The following is a 25,008-nucleotide window of genomic DNA, read 5'->3' on the forward strand; positions in this document are numbered from 1 at the left end:
AATATATAAAACTTGCTGAATGACTAGTTTTAAACATTTTTAAAAAATTGAGATGTTATTCAAAAAAAGTTCGATTTTTAAGTACACTAGTAGATAATGAAAAAAAAAATCACAATCTGTTTAGTGGACAATGTAAAGTTCATTAGCACATTTCAGATTACATTGGTAGTTACATCATACTTGCAAAACGATCCCTGTTGTTGATATTGTAGCCCTTCCTTGGTTTGCAAGGTTTGATGGGAATGTTGCATCTTCCCTTCTCATGTATTGTTGGATGTTGTGGGACTGTACGCTATGTTTCTGTTTACAAGACTCAGATTTTGGAAATGCCATACAGTCCCTGACCTATGGTAGCATTTTTGGGGAAGGCAGGTTAGCCCTTTTTTTCCCTGTCAGTGTTCAGTGCCTGATTTCCATGTTTTCCTAACTAGGAATTTTTGAATATTCATTTATTTCCAGACTTTATATATTTATTTCTTATAGGTTTAAAGAGAACTATGTACAACACAAAGAGGTGTGGTCATGGTAAAGGCATAATTAATATGATCTGAGAGAGCACAAAATGTAAACTTAGTCTTAAGTTTACTAGAATAAACAGTGTAAGAACATAAGAACATAAATAATCCTAAAAGTGTATGTAGATAAATGTGAAAAAACATCAACTCATATTAATTGCATCAAATCAACGTGAAGCAAGATAATAATTATATATACAAATTGAATAGAGTACATAAAACTATAATAGCAAAGTGAATAAGAGATCCCACGTGTATAAATGAGGATCACATAGATAAAAATTCAGCAAGAAAATATGAAAATATGTCCAAAAAACCATATACATAATGTGAATAAACGTGTGAGAAAGTGTGAAAAAATTGATATTCAGAAGGCCATATATCACGAATATAGTTATCCAGTGATGGGGGTGTCACCAATATGAAGCTCCAGCAACCACTATCCACCATCAAGTGCAATGACCGCTCACCCCAAACATAAGATACCAGCACGTTCAGATGAGGCAATCCTGTTGAAAGGATTCACTCCATGACATGTGGTAATCCACTCATGTAAAACAAATAAGGCATCTCCATGGTGTAGTATGTAAAATAATAATTTAATAAAAACAATAGTAACTTACACAACAGCAATGATATGCAGGTACAAATTGTATGAAAACTCCCAAAACAAAACCATGGCCTTAATGTAGCAATAATAATGATAGACTATTATTGATTAACACCTTCCAGCCCTGCCTATAGCAGATTGACAGAATTGGGACATTTCTCCTTCTGAGTGGGCGTCTTACAACATCCTCTCGGAAGGCGCAACTCGTGCAGCTGCGGGACCGTACAGTGGCGTGATCTGTCACTGGCTGTGTCCATTAGACTGATCAGTGACTGATCAGTGTACTGGCTCGATGCCGGCACCATGTGACCGCTGTGACCAGTCACAGCAGATCACATGACAGTCGTATACAATGGATGGCTTCCTTTCATGCCATCTATTGTGTACAATTGAGTTGCTAGCTGTGATTAGTCCATTAGAATCCCTAAAGAAGCCATGTGATGCGGAAGTGGCGTAACGCGTAGGGACGCACACACGCGGAAGTGAGGACCGCGATCCCACTCGGAATACTTTCCTTGCGCAATACTCTCTTGGCAAATGTGAGTTTTTAACTTGATGTGAATAAAGCACCTTTATTTGTGACAATACTTGCACTCTTGCATCTCGAGCCTCTTTAATTTGAGATCCGCTGGGGACCGCTGGGGACCAGGAGAGGGATAGGGAGCCGACCCACCCTTAGCAGCCCATACAACAGGCCCTATTGGGAAGCAGAGCAGGATTGGAGAGGAGCCCCCTGGATATCGGTTAAGGCCTATATTCTTAGACCTTGAGGTGAGCGGCTAGCACACATAGAGGGGTTTAGGAGAAGCACCCCACCACCTTAAGCACGGAGTTAGGTGAAGGAGTATCACCTTTGAAATTTTCCCACCTGGATACACAATTCTTGGACTTTTTACCCAAAATTTCCCTAATTGTTTGGAGCACAGAGGACACTTTAGCTATTCAATATATTTATTTACGCACCAGTGGATGCACCCAACACTTTACCTGTCACCTATTGTATCTTAGGCACTTTAAGCGGTGTTGCATATCTTTATTTATTTATATATATATTTCTTCACTTTATCTAGAGTTTTTAGAGTATCTGTATTTTTAGCACCTTGATTGATTTTTCAATGTGATACACTGTTTGCACATATGTGATTGAAGGACGGACATTTTTTTCACTTGATTTATTTATATTTTATCTTTTAACCGATTGAACACGTATTTATTTTGCCTTATTCACAGTTTTACACACCCTAACTTGAGCATATTTATAGTAGATGTATCAATAACATCCCAGAAGCGCAGTATCCCCTACCCTTGAATTAGTCCATGTGTTTACATGATACAAACAGGGCCAATTACACCCCATCTGTACCATGTGATTAGCCATGGCCAATCACAGCTAACCACAACAAAACAAATTGAATTCATTGATTTTCATTCATTAAAATGCGTGCCTACAGCATTGAAATTCACTGTAATAAGCAATTACAATGTGTAAAAAAAACAAAAATCCAGATTACTTCCCCAGAGTAGTACAATGTTACTATGGTAACATTATATTGCTCTGGTCACAGTAAGTAAAAAAAAAAGAAAATGTAATAAAAAATACTGACAGGTGTCACCAGTCAGTGTCCCTGATCACCGCCACATCAGTTATATAATGACACTGTACTGCACTGGTAAGAGTATGTAAAAATCAAAAACTGCATTCTTAATTTTCCAAAAAAGTAGGAAACAAAAAATTACAACTTCCAAAAACTCGCCATGCCACTTACTAAATACCATGGACTGTCTACCTTCCAAAAAATATGGATATTTGTACTGTCCTGAGATTTTCAGGCATCAAGAATTTATCAATTTTCAGATATATTTTGTGGACTATATAACTTTCCTACAGACTAAACAATATGCACTGATTTGGGTTACTTTATTTCACCAAAGAAATGTAGTAGAATACATTTTGGCCTAAATGTATGAAGAACAATTATTTATTTGCCTTTTTTTCTCACAAGTTTTAAAAATAAAAACTCAGTGGTTATTAAATACCACCAAAAGAAAGCTCTAGTTGTGTGAACAAAATGATAAAAATGTGGTTTGGGAACAATGTTGGATGACTGCTCAATTGCTATTCAGAGTGTGACAGTGCTGAAAGCTGAAAATTGGCCTGGTCAGGAAGTGGTTAAACGTGACTGGTATTGAAGGGGGTTCAAAACCACACAGTTTACACCTTAGCAAAAGCTTAGCTTAGCAAATGTTTTATATTTGTTATGATCATAATATATAAATTATTGCTCAGCAAAGATAGGTGTTGAAAAAAAGCAAAACAATCCTGCCTTTAAAAAAAAACAAAAAAACCAAATAGCTCTATCAAAACATGATAATTCATGTGTGTAATATATTAGATTGCAGTTATTTTTAAAGGCCACAGGAGGGCAGACTTGTCATCCACACATTTTATTTAGCTTCAGCAATATATCTGCTCAACCTAGCCCTGCACTCTCCTCCCCCTGGCTCAGTGATTCACCCTCCCATCTCTTCTGTCACACACAAAGAACTGCTTCGTCAGGGATCCTGAGGATGTTTTTTCGACAGATGGATTATTTTTGCTATAAAACACGTATGAATTTAAAAAACAAGAGCCACTGTGGATTATAAAGGATCTATGATACAGAAAATACCAAGGACACATTGTAAGATATGGACATCAGAGACTGCTGTCTGTGCTGGAAATGGCAAGTAGCTTTCTCCCTTCTCCTTTGTAGCTGGGGCTGGGTCTCTGGGCAGCTTCGTTATTCTATTGTGGAGGAGTCTGATCCAGGGACATGGGTAGGAAATGTAGCTCAGGATCTGGGCATAAAACGTGCAGAGATTGCTCAGCGCAGATTACATTTATCATCTGAGAAATACCAAAAATATTTTACTGTAAATAAGGAAAATGGACGCTTGACTATTAATGATAGGATTGATAGAGAGATCCTGTGTGGCTCCATTGTGAACTGTGTGCTGCGTTTAGAGGTGATTGCTGAAAATCCTTTAGAGCATTTCAGGTTAGACATAGAAATTCAGGATATTAATGATAACTCCCCCACATTTTTAACTAATAAAAACATTATTGAGATTACAGAGTTGATTGCAAGTCCTGGTGACTGGTTTACTTTGGATATTGCTAAGGATTTGGATGTTGGTGTTAATGGTGTTAATCAGTACATATTGAACACAAATCCTTATTTCTCATTGTCTGTAAAGAATCGTAAGGATGGCACTCTCATCCCTCAGTTGATATTAGAGAAGGTGTTGGATAGGGAGGAGAAACAAGAACACAATCTTATTCTTACTGCTATAGATGGCGGAGAACCGGCTAGATCAGGATCCTGTTATATCACAATAACAGTGCTAGATATTAATGATAATCGACCAGTCTTTAATCAGTCAGTGTATAAGATCAATCTAAGGGAAAATCCCCCTTTAAATACCATTATATTAACTTTAAATGCTTCAGATCTTGATGAAGGGGCCAATAGTGAAATCCTATATTATGTTGACAAACACACATCAGAATCTGCTAGAGGAAGATTTGCTCTGAATGAACAGAATGGTCAGATTTATATTAATGGATCTGTAGATTTTGAAGAAGTACATTTTTATGAATTGTCAATCAAAGCAGTTGACAAGGGACTTCCTAAACTTGAAGGTGACTGCCTGGTTCATATTGAAGTAGAAGATGTAAATGACAATTATCCTGAGATTTCTTTTGCTTCTATGGCAAATGAAATTCCAGAAAATGCTCCTGTGGGAACTGCTGTGGGATTTATTCATGTGGTAGACAAGGATTCTGGGAAAAATGGAGAGATACAATTACAATTATCTCCCAATATTCCATTTAAAATCAGAACTACTAAAGACCATTACTCATTGGTCACCGATGGGATTTTGGATAGAGAAAAAAAATCCCAATACACTATAGTGCTGATAGCTTATGATTTAGGATCTCCAGTTCTGTCCAATAAGACGACTGTTATTCTCAGGGTTTCTGATGTTAATGATAATGCACCAACATCTTTACAGTCTACTTATAATGCTTTTATAATGGAAGGCAGTGACCCTGGGACTCTTCTATGCACTGTGTCTGCTACTGATGCAGATGAGGGGGTTAACTCTGAGCTGGTTTACTCTATAGTGGAGACCCAGATAGATGGATCCTCTGTATCCTCTTTTGTTTATATCAATTCTAAAACTGGGGATATATATGCTCAGCGTTCCTTTGACTATGAGCACATTCAGACTCTACAAATCACCATAAAAGTAGAGGATTCTGGATCTCCAAAGTTATTTTCTACTGTCCCTGTCTTTATATTCGTATTGGATACAAATGACAACTCCCCTACCCTGTTGTATCCGGAGCACTCTGAGGATCTCATTGTCCAACAGAGGATCCCAAAATCTGCAAGTGCTGGATATCTGGTGACAAAACTGACTGCAGTGGATCTGGACTCTGGTCACAATGCCTGGTTGGCCTTTAACCTCATTGGCTCTGACAGTTTTTCACAATTTCAGGTGTCTAAACATACAGGAGAGGTTAGGACTCAACAAGGATTTCAGGAGATAGAAAGTGCAGAGCAACAACTTATCATCTCTATCAGTGATCATGGGGATCCCCCATTATCTACTACTGTCACTGTACTTGTAAATATAGCAGATGATGTTGTCATAGAAAGACCCAAATCTGGAGATTTCCTCAGAAATTCCAAACCACCATCAGATATGACTTTATATTTAATTGTTTCTCTTGTGGCTATCAGTTTGGTTTCCCTTGTAACATTCATTATATTGTTAGTGAAATGTCTGAGAAAGGAAAGTTATGGTTATAGCAGCAGTTGCTGTGATGTTAGTGGATCTGAATCAAAATCATACATGGATCAGTATCAGCCGGCTCTTTTCCTGAACACAGATGGAACCCTAAAATACATGGAGGTCAGGATGGTTCCTCCAGGGGGACAAGGACAATATTTTCAAACGAATGTGCCCCCAGCCCCACAACAGCGGGATTCAGCTTTTCTGCAGGCTTTGGATTTTCCCCAGTTACGGGATCTAGTTAAAGACAGTGATACCTGTTCGGATACAAGCTGTTTGAATGATCCAAACAAGGTGAGTTGTTCCCTAAACCAGCAGCTCCTCATCTCCTAATTTTTTAACATTTGATTTCAAAGTTTTTAGGTTTGACATGTGGATGATCATGTAATTGGTGCAGTCAATGCTAACAAATTTCTTTAATAACATTCTAGACTATGTCCTGTGAAATATTTGGTGAAGGTTTTTTTTTGCCCAGAGCACTGGTTTTGTCAATGTATTTGAAAACTTCAATGTATATATATATATATATATATATATATATATATATATATATATATATATGTATGTAAAATATTTGCCTGTTTTAGTTTTGTGTTCTATTAGTATCCACTTATACTCTGGTACATAAAACAAATGCCTTTTTAACAAGCATGTAAAGCTTAATGAGGACTATTCACCAGTAACTGCACTTTCTGCCATTCCCTTCCTTTCCCCTCTCTCATGCACAATCATATCCAATTTTCATTTTTTGTGTTTTCGAATATAGTTGTTTTGGTTGGATTCATCCTCCTACTTTTTTTCACCCAGGTAGGAGTAAACTATCCTTGAATCACCCACAGCCTCCTGGGATATGCACATCACACATCCCAGAAGGCTGCAGGCAGTAAGTTCAGAAGTATTAAGAGGTTGCTGAAGTATGGCAAGATTTCATGCCCACGTTGTTTCTTTAATGCTATTGCTTGCTAACCAATTGCCATAGCTTAATTTTGTGAACTGATGCTGCCATTGATCATCAACTAGTATATTTAAAATGGCCTGTGAAATCTAAATGTGCATTAACATGAGATCTGAAGGCGCATTATCGTGAATGGGCGGGGTGGGGGTTGCTTTGAAAGTCTGGAAGTATTTATCACTTCCTGATCGATTCAAGCTGGCAGCGTGGTACAACAAAAGCATAAGGAAAATGTTGGCTGTGAGGAAAACATCACTGTACTTCATGGACTAATAAGTAGTGTTTTTAACCACTTGCCAACCTCCTAACAGTAAAAATACCATATTACTTTGATGTTAAATACCAGGTTTATGGTAGCTAGCCCGTTTAAATTCCTTGTAATAGGAATAAATGTGATCCAAAAAAAAAAAAAAATTAAAGGGACAGTGTAAAAATAAAAAATAAAAAGTAAAATAAATAAGAAAAAAAAAGCGCCCCATCCCTCCGAGCTCACGTGCAGAAGCGCATGCATACGTAAGTCGCGTCCGCATATGAAAACAGTGTTCAAACCACACATGTGAGTGATCATCCCAATCGATAGAAGGAGAGCAATAATTCTAGAACAAGACCTCTGTAACTCTAAACAGGTAACCTGTAAACATTTTAAAAATGTTGCCTATGGAGATTTTTAAGTACCGTTGTTTGTCGCCATTCCAGCGAGTGCGATTTTAAAGTGAAAGGTGCGTATTTATTAGATAAAACATCATCTTTCATATTATACAAAAAAACTAATCCAACTTTACTGTTTTGTTTTTGTTTTTTTAAATTATTAAAATTTATTTTTTCCCAAAAAATTGCGCTTGAAAGACCGCTGTGCAAATACAGTGTGACATAAAATATTGCAACAACTGCCATTTTATTCTCTCTGGGTCTCTGCTAAAAATATATATATAAAGTTTCTGTACTGGATTACTTCTGCTATGTGCTGTTGTGGTTAGGATGACAGCCCCTAGTGGATGAAGTTCATATGACAGGCGCTTTACTTCTTATCAAATGTGAGTTGCCAATTGTTGTTATTTTTTTTTTTAAACAGTAATGTTTATTGAAGTTTCAACATAATACAACAAAAATAATATTAAAGAGGACTGTGCAAGTACAGCAAAATCGCAGCTGAGCAAGGTTCAACAGAGTCATGGGTAGTAAACAATACAAACGATGCCGTGGGTCAGTAATCTTAGGTAAAGATTGCTCATAACTTAACATACTAACATTCCTAAACACATGTATCTGGGCTCTGTATCCATCTATCCCAAATTTTGTTAAATTTAAGGGGACACCCCCTGTGCTTATATAAAAGCCTATGAAAGGGGATAACATTATTGACCTACTGTATCCACATGTTAAAGTCAGGTGGGTGTTCCCGTATCCACCTTCTGACAATCAGTTTCCTTGCAATGAATAGTGTCTCCTGCAAGAATATTGTTAAAAAGGTATCCATGTCTTCGTCCGGATATATACCGAGAAGACATTGCTTGGGGGCCAGCTGAAGGGGCGATCCCATTTTATCATGGAGAAAAGTGACTATCTGTTGCCAAAATCCCTGGAGTTGGGGACAACTCCAAATCAGATGGAAAAAGGTACCGGACTCAATACGACACATCGGGCAACTAGAGTCGAAGCCAGTCCGGTATCTCGCCAGCCTGTGTGGCGTGAGGTAGGATCGGTGAATTATGAAAACCTAGGTAGGTCGGTCAGATAATCTAGGGGATACTTTCTGGCATGTCTTGAGCGCCTCACCCCACTCCTCATCCTCCATTTCCCAGACATCATGCTCCCAGTGAGCTTTAAGGGCGTAAGCAATTGTGGTGGAAGAGGGCGAGTGAAACTCTGTATAGAACATGGAGATCAGATGCCTGGGGTCAGTGCTCTTAATCAGTTCCAAGACTGGGACAGCCTCAATATGGGACAGGTTATTAGCAAATTGAGCTTGATTTGCATGTTTGACCTGCAGGTATCTATAAAACATGTGGCTAGGTAGTGAGAAGCTCTCTCTCAGGTAACTAAACGTTCTCAGAGTACCTGCTGTCAGTATATGATGCAGAAAATAAATACCTCTACCACTCCAGGTCGAAGGGTCAGGGAGCGAACAGAACTCCTGGAGAACTGTATTGTGCCATAAGGGGGTATAGTCATGTATAGGGGGGGGCAGTTCAGTCTGTCCAGTACAACCTCCCAGATCTGACTATAATGGTATAATAGAGATTTAGGGTCAGTCTTCACCCTCGAGCCACGTATACCATGCAAGACTACAGTCAGAGGGTCCGCAGTCGGGATGGACCACCTGGGGCACAATAGGGTCAGAAAGCGCTCACCGTCTGTTTTATCGATGCCAATTGTTGTTATTATCAACAAATGTGAGGTTTTTTTTTTTGGTTTTTTTTTTTGGTTTTTTTTTTTTTTGGTTTTTTTTTTTGGTTTTTTTTTTCTCTGTCCTCTGCTATACCATTTTGTTGCTTCAGAGATTCCTTCAGTTATTCCCCTATAACTCTTCATGCTGTATTTACCCTCCCTGGTTCCTCATTCCCCCCCTTATTAATATGCTAATGAAATTTGTAAATAAAACCTTTCTGTTTCATGACATGCCTTTTTAAGACCCAGTCCAATTAAAGTAAATCATGGCTAATCAATAGAGGCTTTAGCCCTGGTGCAAGCAGCAGGCTCCCTCTTGAGGGAAACTATGCAAATATAAAAATGCCTTGATGTTTGGATGTCAGTGTGGAGTAGTGGGTGCTCCTAGGCAGTCTGTAACTGCATGCAAACTGCCCTGGGGAAACCTCATGATGCAGAGCCTCCATGTTTGAAATAACAAAAACTAAAAAAAAGTGTGTGAGTGTTCGATATGTCATTTCTTGGGGCACTTCTTTTTTTATGTGAAGCTTTAAAGTGTATGGAACTAGCAGTGCCATTTCTTTCTGGGAAGGATGTGCTTACTAAAAACGACAGCTAAAACAGAATTTCAAAAGGGGAACCACAGAAAAGCACTTAAAAATTGTACTGTTTTCATAACATGTTAATTACTATATATATTTACATGCAGTTTTATATAGCCTATTCTGTCTAAAATGCAAAAGGGTAAAGAAACTCCTGTACCTTCTTTGACTTGATTCTTATTTGCTCTTTTATATAGCACGTTTTTAGAAAAAAAAGTCCTTCCTACTATTTCTAGTCAAAGTCTTTCCTTTATATTTAGCCTGCATTTATAAAAAATAAATTGGATGTATTTGCCTGTCCTGGGCAAAAAAAACCCTCTTCCATGTGGTACACAATGTTCTAATACATTTTTTAATTTTGCTTTGCAATAATATAGTTGATATGGTACTTTTTGTTCACCAATTTACTGTTTGGGTCAAAATTAAAAGCATTATTACTTATGATATGTGTTAGGGAGTTTGTTTCTGCCTGCCTTTAGGATCTTTCTTTTATAAAATGCATCGTGTATACTCACCCTTGACAGTTTTTTATAATGCAAAAGTGCTAGGTAGAAATTTGCATACCAGCATAAACTTCTAGTGACTTAACAGAAAGAATGACCAGGCGTGAAGGAACCTGGAAACCAAAACATGAAAACTGCTTTCAAATCTAAACCATAGCCTAAATGAAGTAGCATTAATAATAGACTTGTATCAATGAATGAGTTTAAATCAACCAAGTTTACTACATAAATTTTATTTAGCAAATGTTAAATATTTGCAATGATCATATTATATACATTATTGCTCAGCAAAAATATGTTAAAAAAAAGAAAAACTGACTTTTGGGAAAAAAATGGCCATATTTTCTGTTAAAACATGATAACTCCTGTGTGTTACAAGAGCTTGCAGTTATTTGTAAGGCCACAGGAGGGCAGACTTGTCATCTACACATTATATTTAGCTACAGAAATATATCTCCTCAACCTAGCCCTGCACTCTCCTCCCCCTGGCTCAGTGATTCACCCTCCCATCTCTTCTCTCACACACAAAGAGCTGCTTCGTTAGGGATCCTGAGGATGTTTTTGCTACAGATGGATTATTTATTCTACAAAAACACCTTTGCATTTATAAACAGCAGGCAGTGTGGATTATAAAGGATATATGATACAGCAAATATCAAGAAAATATTGTAAGATATGGACATCAGAGACTGCTGTCGGTTTTGGAAATGGCAAGTAGCTTTCTCCCTTCTCCTTTGTAGCTGGGGCTGGGTCTCTGGGCAGCTTCGTTATTCTATTGTGGAGGAGTCTGATCCAGGGACATGGGTAGGAAATGTAGCTCAGGATCTGGGCATAAAACGTGCAGAGATTGCTCGGCGCAGATTACATTTTTCATCTGAGAAATACCAAAAATATTTTACTGTAAATAAGGAAAATGGAGACTTGACTATTAATGATAGGATTGATAGAGAGATCCTGTGTGGATCCATTGTGAGCTGCGTGCTACGCTTAGAGGTGGTTGCTGAAAATCCTTTAGAGCTTTTCAGCCTAAACATAGAGATTCAGGACATTAATGATAATTCTCCCACATTTATTGCTAATAATCGCATTATAGAAGTTACTGAGTACTGGACAAGTCCTGGTGATAGATTTACTTTGGATATTGCTAAGGATTTAGATATTGGTGTTAATAGTGTAAGCCAGTACATATTGAACACAAATCCTTATTTCTCATTGTCTGTAAAGAATCGTAAGGATGGCACTCTCATCCCTCAGCTGATATTAGAGAAGGTGTTAGATAGGGAGGAGAAACAAGAACACAATCTTATTCTAACTGCTATAGATGGAGGAGAACCGGCTAGATCAGGATCCTGTCATATCACAATAACAGTGCTAGATATTAATGATAATCGGCCAGTCTTTGATCAGTCAGTGTATAAGATCAATCTAAAGGAAAATATACCTCTACATACAGTTATATTAACTTTAAATGCAACAGATCTTGATGAGGGAGCAAATGGTCAAATCCTATATTATATTGAGGAGCATACATCAGAAGCTGCTACAGAAAAATTTGCACTGAACCAACAGAATGGTCAGATTTATATTAATGGATCTGTAGATTTTGAAAAAGTGAACTTTTATGAATTGTCTATCAAAGCAGTCGACAAAGGACTTCCTAAACGGGAAGGTGACTGTGTGGTTCATATAGAAATAGAAGATGTAAATGACAATTATCCTGAGATTTCTTTTGCTTCTATGGCAAATGAGATTGCAGAAAATGCTCCTGTGGGAACTGCTGTGGGATTTATCAATGTGGTAGACAAGGATTCAGGGAAAAATGGAGAGATACAATTGGAATTATCTGCCAATATTCCATTTAAAATTAGAATAAATAAAGACCATTACTTACTGATCACTGATGAGATTTTGGATAGAGAAAAAATACCCCAATACACTATAGAGCTGACAGCTTCTGATTTAGGGTCTCCACCTCTATCCAGTAAAATGACTGCTATTCTCAGGGTTTCTGATGTTAATGATAATGCTCCAATGTTTATACAGTCTACTTACAATGCTTTTATAAAGGAAAATAGTTCCCCGGGGACTCTTCTGTGTACAGTGTCTGCTACTGATGCGGATGAGGGGGTTAACTCTGATCTGGTTTACTCTATAGTGGAGACCCAGATAGATGGATCATCTGTATCCTCTTTTGTTTATATTAATTCTAATACTGGTGATATATATGCTCAGCGTTCCTTTGACTATGAGCACATTCAGACTCTACAAATCACAGTTAAAGTAGAGGATTCTGGATTTCCAAAGTTATTTTCTACTGTTCCTGTCTTTATATTCATATTGGATACAAATGACAACTCCCCCACCCTGCTGTATCCGGAACACTCTGAGGATCTTGTTGTTCAACAGATGGTCCCAAAATCTACAAGTGCTGGATATCTGGTGACAAAACTGACTGCAGTGGATCTGGACTCTGGTCACAATGCCTGGTTGGCCTTTAACCTTATTGAACCTGGCAGATCTGCACTTTTCCAAGTGTCTAAACATTCAGGAGAAGTCAGGATTGTACAAGGATTTCAGGAGATAGAAAATACAGAGCAGCAAGTTGTCATTTCCATCAGTGATCATGGGGATCCCCCATTATCTACTACTGTCACTGTAGTTGTCAGTATAGCAGATGAGGTTGTAGTGGAAAGACCGAAATCTGGAGATTTCCACAGAAACTCAAAACCACCATCAGATATGACTTTATATTTAATTGTTTCTCTTGTGGCAATCAGTTTAGTTTCCCTTGTGACTTTCATTATTTTACTGGTAAAATGTTTGAGAAAGGAAAGTTATCGTAATAGCAGCAGCTGCTGTTATCTTAGTGGATCTGAATCTAAATCATATATGGATCAGTATCAGCCAGCTCTTTTCCTGAACACTGATGGAACCCTAAAATACATGGAGGTCAGGATGGTTCCAGGAGGACAAGGACAATGTTACCAAACGAATGTGCCCCCAGCCCCACAACAGCGGGATTCTGCTTTTCTGCAGTCTCTGGATTTTCCCCAGTTACGGGAACTAGTTAAAGACATTGATAACTGTTCCGATACAAGTTGCCCGAATGATCCAACCAAGGTGAGTTATTCTGTAAGCCTGTACACTATTTTATCAAACACAACTTATGGAAGGTTTTAAATTTGGCAACTAGTGGGGTAATCATGCATTTGGTGTAATCTGTGCTTAAAAATTCTTAGTAACATTTTCTATGCTATATCCTACTAGGCATCTGTAGTAGACTTGTCGAATATGCAGTTGTAGCACTAATTTTGTAAATTTATTAGTGAGCCTAATTGTATGTAAATTACATATTTGGCTGTTTTTATAGCCTTGTGTTTTATTAGGCTATAGTTACACTGTGGTACATAACACATGTGCCTTTTTTCTATGCATTTAAGGGTATTGTCAATGTGTGTTTGAGTGTGTTTTAACATGTGTTGTCTATATGTAAGGCTGTAAAGTGTATATAAACCACAGGCAGCATGTCTAATAGGCAGTGCCCTTCTTTTGTAGGGAATATGTGCTCACTATAAAATGGAGCTAAAGTCTTAAAAAAGGGCATCACACAGAAAAGCACTTATAAGAATGGTACTATGCATGTTGAAAGCAGTTTTATATAGATATTCTGCCTCAAATGCAAAAGGTTAAATCAATCTCTCTAACTGCAGTAGGGCAAATGGGACATTCTGTGTATTTTGTTGGAATTGTGATCTAGCTATGATTTTAGGTAAATGAAGATGTTCCTGAAATATACAGTATAACCTTGTTAAATAAAAAGTTATAAGTGTTTTTAGAATAAAAAAGATTATCCTATTAATGTAGCCCACCCCCCCCCCCAGCCTCCATGGTCCTGGTAGTGACCATCAGAGACAGGGAGGGTCAACATTCCTCCATAGGGTGCAGGTTTCTAGGCATGGTGGGTGTTGTGCAAGATAGAAAAATGGGCGCCAGTCACTTTTATGCTTGAGCAAAGAGAAGTTTTTTTTTTTCACAACAGGAAAAAATGGGGGAGAGATGGGTTGGACACAGGACAACCTTAGTCAAAAACAGTAGCAGACTAGCAGACTGGCAGACTCCTTAGACAAAAAGTTAGAAAAAAATAGACAGCAGTAAAGAAAAAGAGCCTTTAAGCTGGAACCAGCAATCTGTACTTGTAGCATAAGCTGTCTCCTATAGCAACAAAACTCAACTTACAGCATCATATGAAAATTCCTTAGATGAGTTCTCTCTTGAAGTTTTCCCAGCCACTTCATAGTCCCCGGCTCATGAAGAGTCAACTCTGGTACTTCCTCCATCCCTCTCAGCATTGCCTCCAGGTAGTGAGCAGGCTTTTCCTTGCAGAACCTTGAGCACATGGTTACTGGCAGAAGCTGTTCCTCATACACCCACCAGGACCACATTGGATGGAAAGGACCCAGATCACCTGACTTCCTCCAAATAAATACCTTCTCCCAGCATTGTCAGCGGCCAAAGAAACTCCTACTGATTGACCGAGAAAAGTATGCATATTCATAACCTGGATTCACTGTAATTCATCATATTAATGCCAAAGGTGAAAGTGCAACCTATTGAGAAAAGAAAGAAACCACAGCTAAACTAGGCCTCAGGAGGAAACCCATTTGATCACAAAGACTACATTTTTGCCAGGCTAGGTACCACCTAGCACAACTAAATTTATTAGCAGCCTTGTTTAGGACAAGGGTGCTCCATTAAAAAAAAAGCTCAATTTTTTAAAATACAGTAACAGGTAAATGATAAAAAAATCTCTTGCTATTTAGTGAAAAGGTAAAGTCTGTTAGAACATGTCAAATTATACTAGTGGTTTACATGATTCTTTTAAAGCAATGTTATGTTTGCAGCTATTTTTTGGTCTATTTTATGGAAACTGAGCTGCTTATCATGTGCTGTTGGGTTTTGTGGAACTCTACTTATTATTGTTGTGGTTAATATGCAAATATATATGAGAGAAACTAATATTACAAACTATAATTAAAAGTCTCCCCCCTGCACCGTGGAAGAATAAAAATATTCAAAAATAAAATAGAGCTGCTGATATGAACAAGGTAATATAAAGCGTAAAAAATGCTGTCATTCATAGGAATGTCAAACAAAAAGCAGCGCTGACATTGGTAAATCACACATTACATAGAACATGGTAAAAAGCAATCAATTATGGAGCCCATATAAATAAATGATAAACGACTGTCCAAAAGAAGCACCAGGTGGGAAGATAGCCAAAGGGAAGGTGGATGTGGCTAAACAGACTGGTAAGTGAACCGTCACCGCACCTCGTGGATCCCTCTCCCTATGGTGGAAAACTCACCACAATCAGCAGACAATCAGGCGTTATACTTTAATCACCATTGGGCTGACAATCCTCCAGATTAAACCTTCCTCATATTCATATGCTCGGACAGCGAGGGTTCAAACAGCAATAGTATATAGTGACTCCAATATTTCCTTATGGGGATGACCCACATACAGCTGGACTTCTCACTCTCATACTCTTACACTGGAGGCAGTGGACAAACAAATAGAAAAGGGACACCTCATAGCATAATTCTGTCACACTTTATTGGATAAAAATACCCCCCTCCTAGATTGCACTTACAAATGTTCCTTAAAAAACACACATCAAATACATCAGTCAGATATACCGACAAACAGAATGTCACAGCTGCCTCTCACCAATGGTCCATCCCGTGGTAACCTCGGGCAGAGGAAGCCTAAGACGCTAATAGTGGAAGCCGCGTGGTCATGCCCTAATGCGTTTCGTGATCACTTTGTCAGAGGGCGTGGCCACCCGGCGCGGATCTCACGTTCTTGTAGACTAACAGTTCGAGGATTTTAACCCATTCCTTTCTCTAAGTACATGGGCACTTCCAAACTACATAGCACCAGAAACAAAGGACAGCAGTTCATCCAATCTGATTGATAGGTCATGCAAACATAAAGGATGACTCCAAATCATAGCTAGAAATTATGCCAGTTACACCAATACACCTTTAGACAGAGGCACATGTCCCCAAATCTATCTTAATGAAATGACCCTAGAGCACATGATCGTGGCGTGACCTGTGGATTGGTGTAATTGGCATAATTGTCATAATTTCTAGCTATGACTTGGAGTACTTTCTCATAGGCACTTAGAGACTTATACCTCCACAGGAGGTTATGTTCTCCCACACTATCTCAGATCTTGAACTGGTACAAATTGAGTCATGCAGCTTTAGCTCACTGATCATAGATACTGGGCGCCTGTGAGCAGTCTTCCTAAGCTAGAGGTATTGCGTTATACTGTATCAAGGAGGATTGTCCTGCCTTGGAACACTCAACCCTCTGTTAAGCTCCCAGGCCAGACTGCCTTGACCCTATTTGAGCTGCTTTAGCTGAGTACTGGTCATATGTGTGTGTATGAGGGGCCCGTTTTAGCTACGTGTAGTGAGACAATGTTGTCCACTTGGTTTTTCTGAGGTTTTTGTGGGTTTTAGAATTGCTGTGTTTTTGATTGGTTATTTTTTAGTAAAGCTATATTTTTTAAATAGGATACCGTTGTTTGTTCTCTGTATACAACTTCTTTCTTAGGGTGACCTGCCGGTTCCTATTTATTTTCCTTTGATGGCATAAGTAACATAGTTTAGGGAGAGCACAAAATTTAAACTTAGTCTTAGGTTTTGTTTTAATGAGTTCCACAGAAGACAGTGCACAATGCCTTCTCCTCTCAAATAGTAACTGTGTGAATGTTCCTGATCCATATCAGGAAAAGGGAAATCCTAAACTAAAGATCAAAGGATAAGTTCACCTTTGGGAACATGTTACATGTTCCACCTGTTTTTAGGGTGGAACATGTAACATGTTCCTGCTCTTGCAGCCTCTCCCTGATCGACCTTCTAATTGTGACAGCTGGCCAGAGGATATTCTCCGTGCACCCGCAGCATTCATTCACAGAGTTCTGTGAATGGGGGAACTGCAAAAAAAAATCAGTCATTGCGGCAATGAATTGCCAGGGCACAGATGAGTGTTCTGGGTAGTTCAATGATTCTTCCTGTCATTTAGTAGCTGCCTGTCTGTACATGGTACGGGCAGACAGCTACACTGACAGTCTGCAGGAGCCTGAGATTGCACCTGTGATATGCTGATCATGGGCGCAATGCTTTACAGGCTCCTAATAATAAAAACAATAAAAATAAATGCCATCTTTTTAACCTGCAAAAAAGATATGCCTTTTATTATTATTTCGAAAGGTGAACGTATCCTTTAATGATATCACAATTAGTCAAGCTATGGCTTTGCTTGTCCAGAACCCACCAGTACATACATTCCTGAAATCTATATTTTCAAGCATTGGCACGTATTAGGACACTGCTAGTCATACATGGTCATTGGGAATCAGCCCAGACCTGCCATTGGGTGTAAATGTGTGCTGCAATAAATTCAGACATCATAGGATGTGATGTATATGCATATAACGATAGATATTTCAAGGACTTGAATTGCTTAACAGTTACATTCCTTTTTTATTTAATCTTGCTTTGACTTGAATGTTGTTGACCCTTTTATATGGTATAAGTATTTCTGAAGTAAATAAATCATTCTTACTGCTTTTGTTCAAAGTCTTTCCTTCGTTATCAGTCACCAAGTACTAAAATTACAGATAGAAGGCATTTGCCTGTTCAGGAGAGAGAAATACTTTCTTCAATGTGGTCCACATCAAATTTTGTTTTGTAATAAAACAATTGATGTGGTGTTTTTTGTTGTTTTCTTTTGGCAGAAGAGTGCTCTACCTGTACCCCACGGGGTTTTGACAGTTTTTCTCTGTGATGAAATTATTCATATAGTGCCTTTTGTTCAATATATACAGTTTGGGTAATAATTAAAAGCAATATTGCTCATGAAACCTGATTTTTTTTTTGTTAACTCCTAACTTAGCCCCACAGCCAAGGTCTTTTTCATGTATCTGTCAGACCAAAATATTTTACCGAAAGCTTTGTAATGTAGAGTCTATCTAAGTAATGTATATTATATGAAAATGCCCAATACTATAACTTCCCTCAAAATGCCATTACCGTAGATACATCAAAAAAAAAAAAAAAAAGCTCTATGAAAAATCAAATAAATCAAATATTTTTTTTTGTGTTCACCAAATCATCATGACAACAAACCTTAGTGGCAGCATGTAACATATAAATGCACTATAATATAATAATACTATTCAAAAACATATGGACATATGAAAAAAAAAAAGTTTTTATAAAAAAGTAATTTGCAGTCCCTTTAAATCCACATTTCCACTGTTTGAAAACACCAGCAGCGATGAATTCAAAGTGCAATCCCTCTGCAGCACGTTCACCACCTTTATGCCATAGTGCTTAACCACTGGTAGACCATCTGCCCACAATGTACTGCGGGCGAGTGGCTGCTATAGGCAAAATGACGTACCCGTACGTCGCTGCCTACTTCTGGGTTTAGGGAGCGCATATGCATGTCCATCGCCTGGCTCCCGCTGTACACAGCGGGAGACTGTTAGCAAGTCCTGGCCAATGATTCATGGCCTGGACCTGCTAATCAGCTTTGTACAATCACAGCCCAGAGCTCATGTGTTGGTAAGCAACACAGAACTCTGTACAAAGGGAGCACGCTGTCAGTTTCTTATTCCTGCAAAGAGAATCTGAGAGATCAGTTAGTAAAAGAAGCACGTTGTATACACATTGCATATAGGCACATATTTACCCCTTCATCGCCCTAGATGTTAACCCCTTCCCAGCCAGTGTCATTAGTACAGTGACAGTGTATAGTATTAGCACTGATAACTGTATTCATGTCAGTGGCAGTCAGTTAGTTCCCATCCAGTGTCAAATAGTGTCAGATTGTCTTCCACAGTATCATATCACAGTCCCATTATAAGCTGTTGATCCCCGCCATCAGTAGTATAAAAAAAAAAAAAAAAAAAAAAAAAAAACTTCCAGTATATATACTATAGTTTGTAAGCGCTGTAACATTTTTGGGATATGTTTTATAGCAGAAGGTAAAACATATTAAATGTATTAAAATGTTTTCATTCATATTGCAAAAAAATAAAAAACCCACTGGTGATCAAATATTATTTTTATTATTATTATTATTCAGGATTTATATAGCGCCAACAGTTTGCGCAGCGCTTTACAATGTGGGGGAAGACAATACAGTTACAATACAGTTCAAAACAGGAGGAACTAGAGGGCCCTGCTCATTAGAGCTTACAATCTAGAAGGGAGAGTCAAGAATAAATATAACCCAGAGAAATCTCTATTTCCATAAAATAAATTATATCAATTTTGTTTAGGTACAGTGTTGCATGAGCACACAATCACCAGTTAATGTAGTTCAGTGCCAAATAGCAAAAAATGTTCTGGTCATGAAGGGGGTAAAACCTTCCGGAGCTCAAGTGGTTCAACAACAAACTCACTCAGCAGATTTCCATCACCACTTATTATTATTATTATTATTATTTACAGGAAACTTCACAGCTGTTTTCCCAAAAAGCACTGAGTAGCTTATTCCTCCTCAGACTACCATGCTTCTTTCTAACTGGTCTATGTGTTTTTTTATAACTACTTGTCCCTTATATATTACAAATAAGCAAAAACTCCTATAGTTTAATATTGTAAACAGGCTTTTAATAAAGTGAAAAGTCAGAACAATCACAATAAAAAATGCTATCTGCACTGAAATAAAGGAATTCTGGCCACTGTCCTTAGTGTCTCCAACTAACACAGCTACCTCTGGGTTTACATGGTGGCATCTGACATCACTCATATCCACCCCTCAACATGTTTTGTTCAATGGACCTCCACAGGAATAGTCTCTCTAAGTCAGGGATCCTCAAACTACGGCCCTCCAGCTGTTGCGGAACTACACGTCCCATGACGCATTGTAAAAATTCTGACATGCACAGACATGACTGGGCATGATGGAAATTGTAGTTCCTGAAAAACTGGAGGGCCATAGTTTGAAGTCGAACTATGGCCCTCCAGTTGTTCAGGAACTACAATTCCCATCATGCCTAGTCATGTCTGTGAATGTCAGAGTTTTACAATGCCTCATGGGACGTGTAGTTCTGCAACAGCTGGAGGGCCGTAGTTTGAGGATCCCTGCTCTAAGTAATGCATTAATTCAGGATGACCTTTGCAATACAAAACTGTTGGTATATTTTTTAATATGACAGATTTGAAATATCTGTGTAGTAAGCATTGCAAATAATGTTTTTATAGATAGCTATTAGTAACTATTATCACATCAGGTTATGCCTATGTATCAGTATGTATTTCACTTTGCACAGCTCAAATACCATACATATTACAGATCTGCCTTTTTGATTTTTCTTTTCAAAATGCATTTTTTTTTAATGTAACAGTTTATCAGTAGTCAGCCAAACTTTTTAAATCTCCAGCCATATGAGATATCAGACTCTTCATTAGAAATCTATGTAAGCTCTAATATGCAAATTTCTACTCATCCCCCTTACACCTTATTTGCTCTACTAATGACTCATACTTGTGATTAGCGACGCTGTATTCTAGTGGGTCTAAAGGAAGACTGAACAGGCACAAGTTAATATAATAAATCATGAATACTGTTTCTAAATCCAATCTATGGCCTTACTGTAGTAGCAGTAATAATAATAATAATAACAATAATGATAGACTTGTGTTGATTAAAGGATTCAAAACCGTCAAGTTTGCTACTGTGGTTTGTTTATAATGTAATCCATTATATTCTATAAATTAAATTATAAATTATTCTTCAGTAGAAATATGGGTTAACAAAAACAATTTTCTTTTTAAACATGATAACTCTTGTGTGTATTACCTGAGGTTGCAGTTATATCTAAAGGCCACTAGAGGGCAGACATGTCATCTGAACATTTTATTTAGCTTCAGCAATATATCTGCTCAAACTAGCCCTGTACTCTCCTCCCCCTGGCTCAGTGATTCACCCTCCCATCACTTCTCTCACACACAAAGGACTGCTTCGTTAGGGATCCTGAGGATGTTTTTGCTACAGATGGATTATTTTTGCTATAAAACACATATGAATTCATAAACAACAGCCATTGTGGATTATAAAGGATCTATGATACAGCAAATACCAAGGAAACATTGTAAGATATGGACATCAGAGACTGCTGTCTGTGTTGGAAATGGCAAGTAGCTTTCTCCCTTCTCCTTTGTAGCTGGGGCTGGGTCTCTGGGCAGCTTCGTTATTCTATTGTGGAGGAGTCTGATCCAGGGACATGGGTAGGAAATGTAGCTCAGGATCTGGGCATAAAACGTGCAGAGATTGTTCAGCGCAGATTACATTTATCATCTGAGAAATACCAAAAATATTTTACTGTTAATAAGGAAAATGGAGGCTTGACTATTAATGACAGGATTGATAGAGAGATTCTGTGTGGATCCATTGTGAGCTGTATTCTGCGTTTAGAGGTGGTTGCTGAAAATCCTTTAGAGCTTTATAGTTTAAACATAGAAATTCAGGATATTAATGATAATTCCCCCATATTTGTATCTAATAAACGCATTATTAAGATTACAGAATTATTTGCAAGTCCTGGTGACTGGTTTACTTTGGATATTGCTAAGGATTTGGATGTTGGTGTTAATGGTGTTAGTCAGTACATATTAAACACAAATCCTTATTTCTCATTGTCTGTAAAGAATCGTAAGGATGGCACCCTCATCCCTCAGCTGATATTAGAGAAGGTGTTAGATAGGGAGGAGAAACAAGAACACAATCTTATTCTCACTGCTATTGATGGTGGAGAACCGTCTAGATCAGGATCCTGTCATATCACAATAACAGTGCTAGATATTAATGATAATCGGCCAGTCTTTGATCAGTCAGTGTATAAGATCAATCTAAAGGAAAATGTACCTCTACATACAGTTATATTAACTTTAAATGCAACAGATCTTGATGAGGGAGCAAATGGTGAAATCCTGTATTATATTGATGAACACACATCAGAATCTGCTAGAGAAAAATTTGCTCTGAACCAACAGAACGGTCAGATTTATATTAATGGATCTGTAGATTTTGAAGAAGTAAACTTTTATGAATTTTCGATTAAAGCAGTGGACAAAGGACTTCCTGAACTGGAAGGTAACTGTCTGATTCATATAGAAGTAGATGATGTAAATGACAATTATCCTGAAATTTCTTTTGCTTCTATGACAAATGAAATTCCAGAAAATGTTCCTGTGGGAACTGCAGTGGGATTTATTAATGTGAGAGACAAGGATTCTGGGAAAAATGGAGAGATACAATTGGATTTATCCCCTGATATTCCATTTAAAATCAGAACTAATAAAGACCATTTTTCACTTGTAACTGATGCAATTTTGGATAGAGAAAAAATATCTCAATACATTATAGAGCTGACAGCTTCTGATTTAGGGTCTCCACCTCTGTCTAGTAAGACGACCATTATTCTCAGGGTTTCTGATGTTAATGATAATACACCAATATTTTTACAAACTATGTATAATGCTTTTATAAAGGAAAACAGTGACCCAGGGACTCTCCTTTGTACAGTGTCTGCTACTGATGCAGATGAGGGGGTTAACACTGATTTGGTTTACTCTATAGTGGAGACCCAGATAGATGGATCCTCTGTATCCTCTTTTGTTTATATTAATTCTAATAATGGTGATATATATGCTCAGCGTTCCTTTGACTATGAGCACATTCAGACTCTACAAATTACCATAAAAGTAGAGGATTCTGGATCCCCAAAGTTATTTTCTACTGCTCCTGTCTTTATATTCATATTGGATACAAATGACAACTCCCCCACCTTGCTGTATCCGGAGCACTCTGAGAATCTTGTTGTTCAACAGAGAATCCCAAAATCTGCAAGTGCTGGATATGTGGTGACAAAACTGACTGCAGTGGATCTAGACTCTGGTCACAATGCCTGGTTGGCCTTTAACCTCATTGAACCTGACAGTTCTGCACTTTTCCAAGTGTCTGAACATACAGGGGAGGTCAGGACTGTACGAGGATTTCAGGAGGTAGAGAATATAGAGCAGCAACTTGTCATTTCTATCAGTGATCATGGTAATCCCCCATTATCTACAACTGTCACAGTACTTGCCATGATTGCAGATGATGTTGTAGTAGAAAGACCGAAATCTGGGGATTTCCTAAGAAATTCAAAACCACCATCAGATATGACTTTATATTTAATTGTTTCTCTTGTGGCAATCAGTTTAGTTTCCCTTGTAACATTCATTATATTACTGGTGAAATGTCTGAGAAAGGAAAGTTATGGTTATAGCAGCAGCTGCTGTTATCTTGGTGGATCAGAATCTAAATCATACATGGATCAGTACCAGCCGGCTCTTTTCCTGAACACAGATGGAACCCTTAAATACATGGAAGTCAGGATGGTTCATCCAGGAGGACAAGGACAATGTTACCAAACGAATGTGCCCCCAGCCCCACAACAGCGGGATTCTGCTTTTCTGCAGTCTCTGGATTTTCCCCAGTTACGGGAACTAGTTAAAGACAGTGATAACTGTTCAGATACAAGCTGCCTGAATGATCCAAACAAGGTGAGTTATTCTGCACAACTGTAAAAGTCTTCTATCTAATACAACCTTTGAAATGTTTTAATTGTGACAGCTAGTAAGGTAATCGTGTGTTTGGTGCAATCTGTCCTAAAAAAAATGTTTAGTAACATTTTTCATGCGTTACCCTGCAGGTCTTCAATATTCTATTGAAGACTTATAGAATATTTAGTTCTAGTACTAATTGTCTCAAATTTTTAGTGTGCTTAATTGTACGTTCTGTATATTACATATTTGTCTGTTTTTAGTTTTGTATTCTATTTAAAAAAATAATGATCGTCCAAAGGTTTATACAGGGACCAACAAGACAACATATAAATGCATTGCACATTACCCTTATTGCTAGTAGCCCATTAAATTGATGACCATAGAAAACATAAATGTTGACTCATTCTCATAGGACATAAAATTGAAGCGACTTCATTTCATGTGCAGAGGCAAAAGTCCATCCACTGCCTTGAGCAGTTTCTGAGGAAGTTGGGATACCAACTAAACCAGTCAGATGCTTTGTCTCCTCTTCTATTGATCCTATAGCGATGTTCCTTACATTCCTTTACGATGGATAGACTTTTACCCTTACGCATGAGACAATTGAGTACTGTCCGTGATACTTTTTTTATTTGCACTAACATACAATTTTTCAGGACAAGCTTTCGGGGTATGTCCCCTTCTTCAAGGTCCAAGCAGTACTGATTCACAAAATGTTAAAAAAACACAAAATCTCCAAGCCAAAGGAAAAAAAAGAGAAAACCAACCAAACATAAACAAATTTAACTGGCCACAGTTTTATGACCCCCTCTGTGGCTATCCCCCCCACCTTCCACCCTGTCTTCAGCTCTCCCTCTGTCTTATCTCACTAACTATGCTAGTTTTATTACCATTGCCAGTTAAATTTGTTTATGTTTGTTTGGTTTTCTCTTTTTTTTCCTTTGGCTTAGAGATTTTGTGTTTTTTTAACATTTTGT

At 37.9% G+C, this 25,008-nt stretch overlaps 2 protein-coding genes across 15 annotated transcripts in view; both read left to right on the top strand.

Moving 5' to 3' along the window:
* LOC309553369 (protocadherin gamma-C5-like) overlaps nucleotides 1–25,008 on the top strand; it is a 764,755-nt gene that overhangs the window by 440,626 nt on the left and 299,121 nt on the right. For 2 of the 14 annotated variants that reach the window (XM_082254530.1, XM_082254488.1), the window contains exon 1: nucleotides 3,799–6,261. The exons of 10 other annotated variants lie outside the window; for them this stretch is intronic. In XM_082254530.1, coding sequence (XP_082110656.1) covers nucleotides 3,814–6,261 — 2,448 coding nt within the window. In that variant the 5' untranslated portion in view covers nucleotides 3,799–3,813. Of the gene's footprint in view, nucleotides 1–3,798; nucleotides 6,262–21,427; nucleotides 24,029–25,008 lie in introns of those variants that run through there. 2 more of the 14 variants (XM_082254486.1, XM_082254505.1) reach the window with 2 other exon arrangements.
* On the top strand, nucleotides 10,908–13,571 carry LOC309554615 (protocadherin gamma-C5-like; the record flags this gene model as incomplete). The annotated part of the gene is made up of 1 exon (XM_082256335.1): nucleotides 10,908–13,571. The coding sequence occupies exon 1, from the start codon at nucleotides 11,067–11,069 to the stop codon at nucleotides 13,569–13,571; it is 2,505 nt and encodes an 834-aa protein (XP_082112461.1). The 5' UTR covers nucleotides 10,908–11,066.

Source organism: Pelophylax lessonae (assembly GCF_965119305.1).
Source record: "Pelophylax lessonae genome assembly, chromosome: 4".
NCBI lineage: Eukaryota > Metazoa > Chordata > Amphibia > Anura > Ranidae > Pelophylax > Pelophylax lessonae.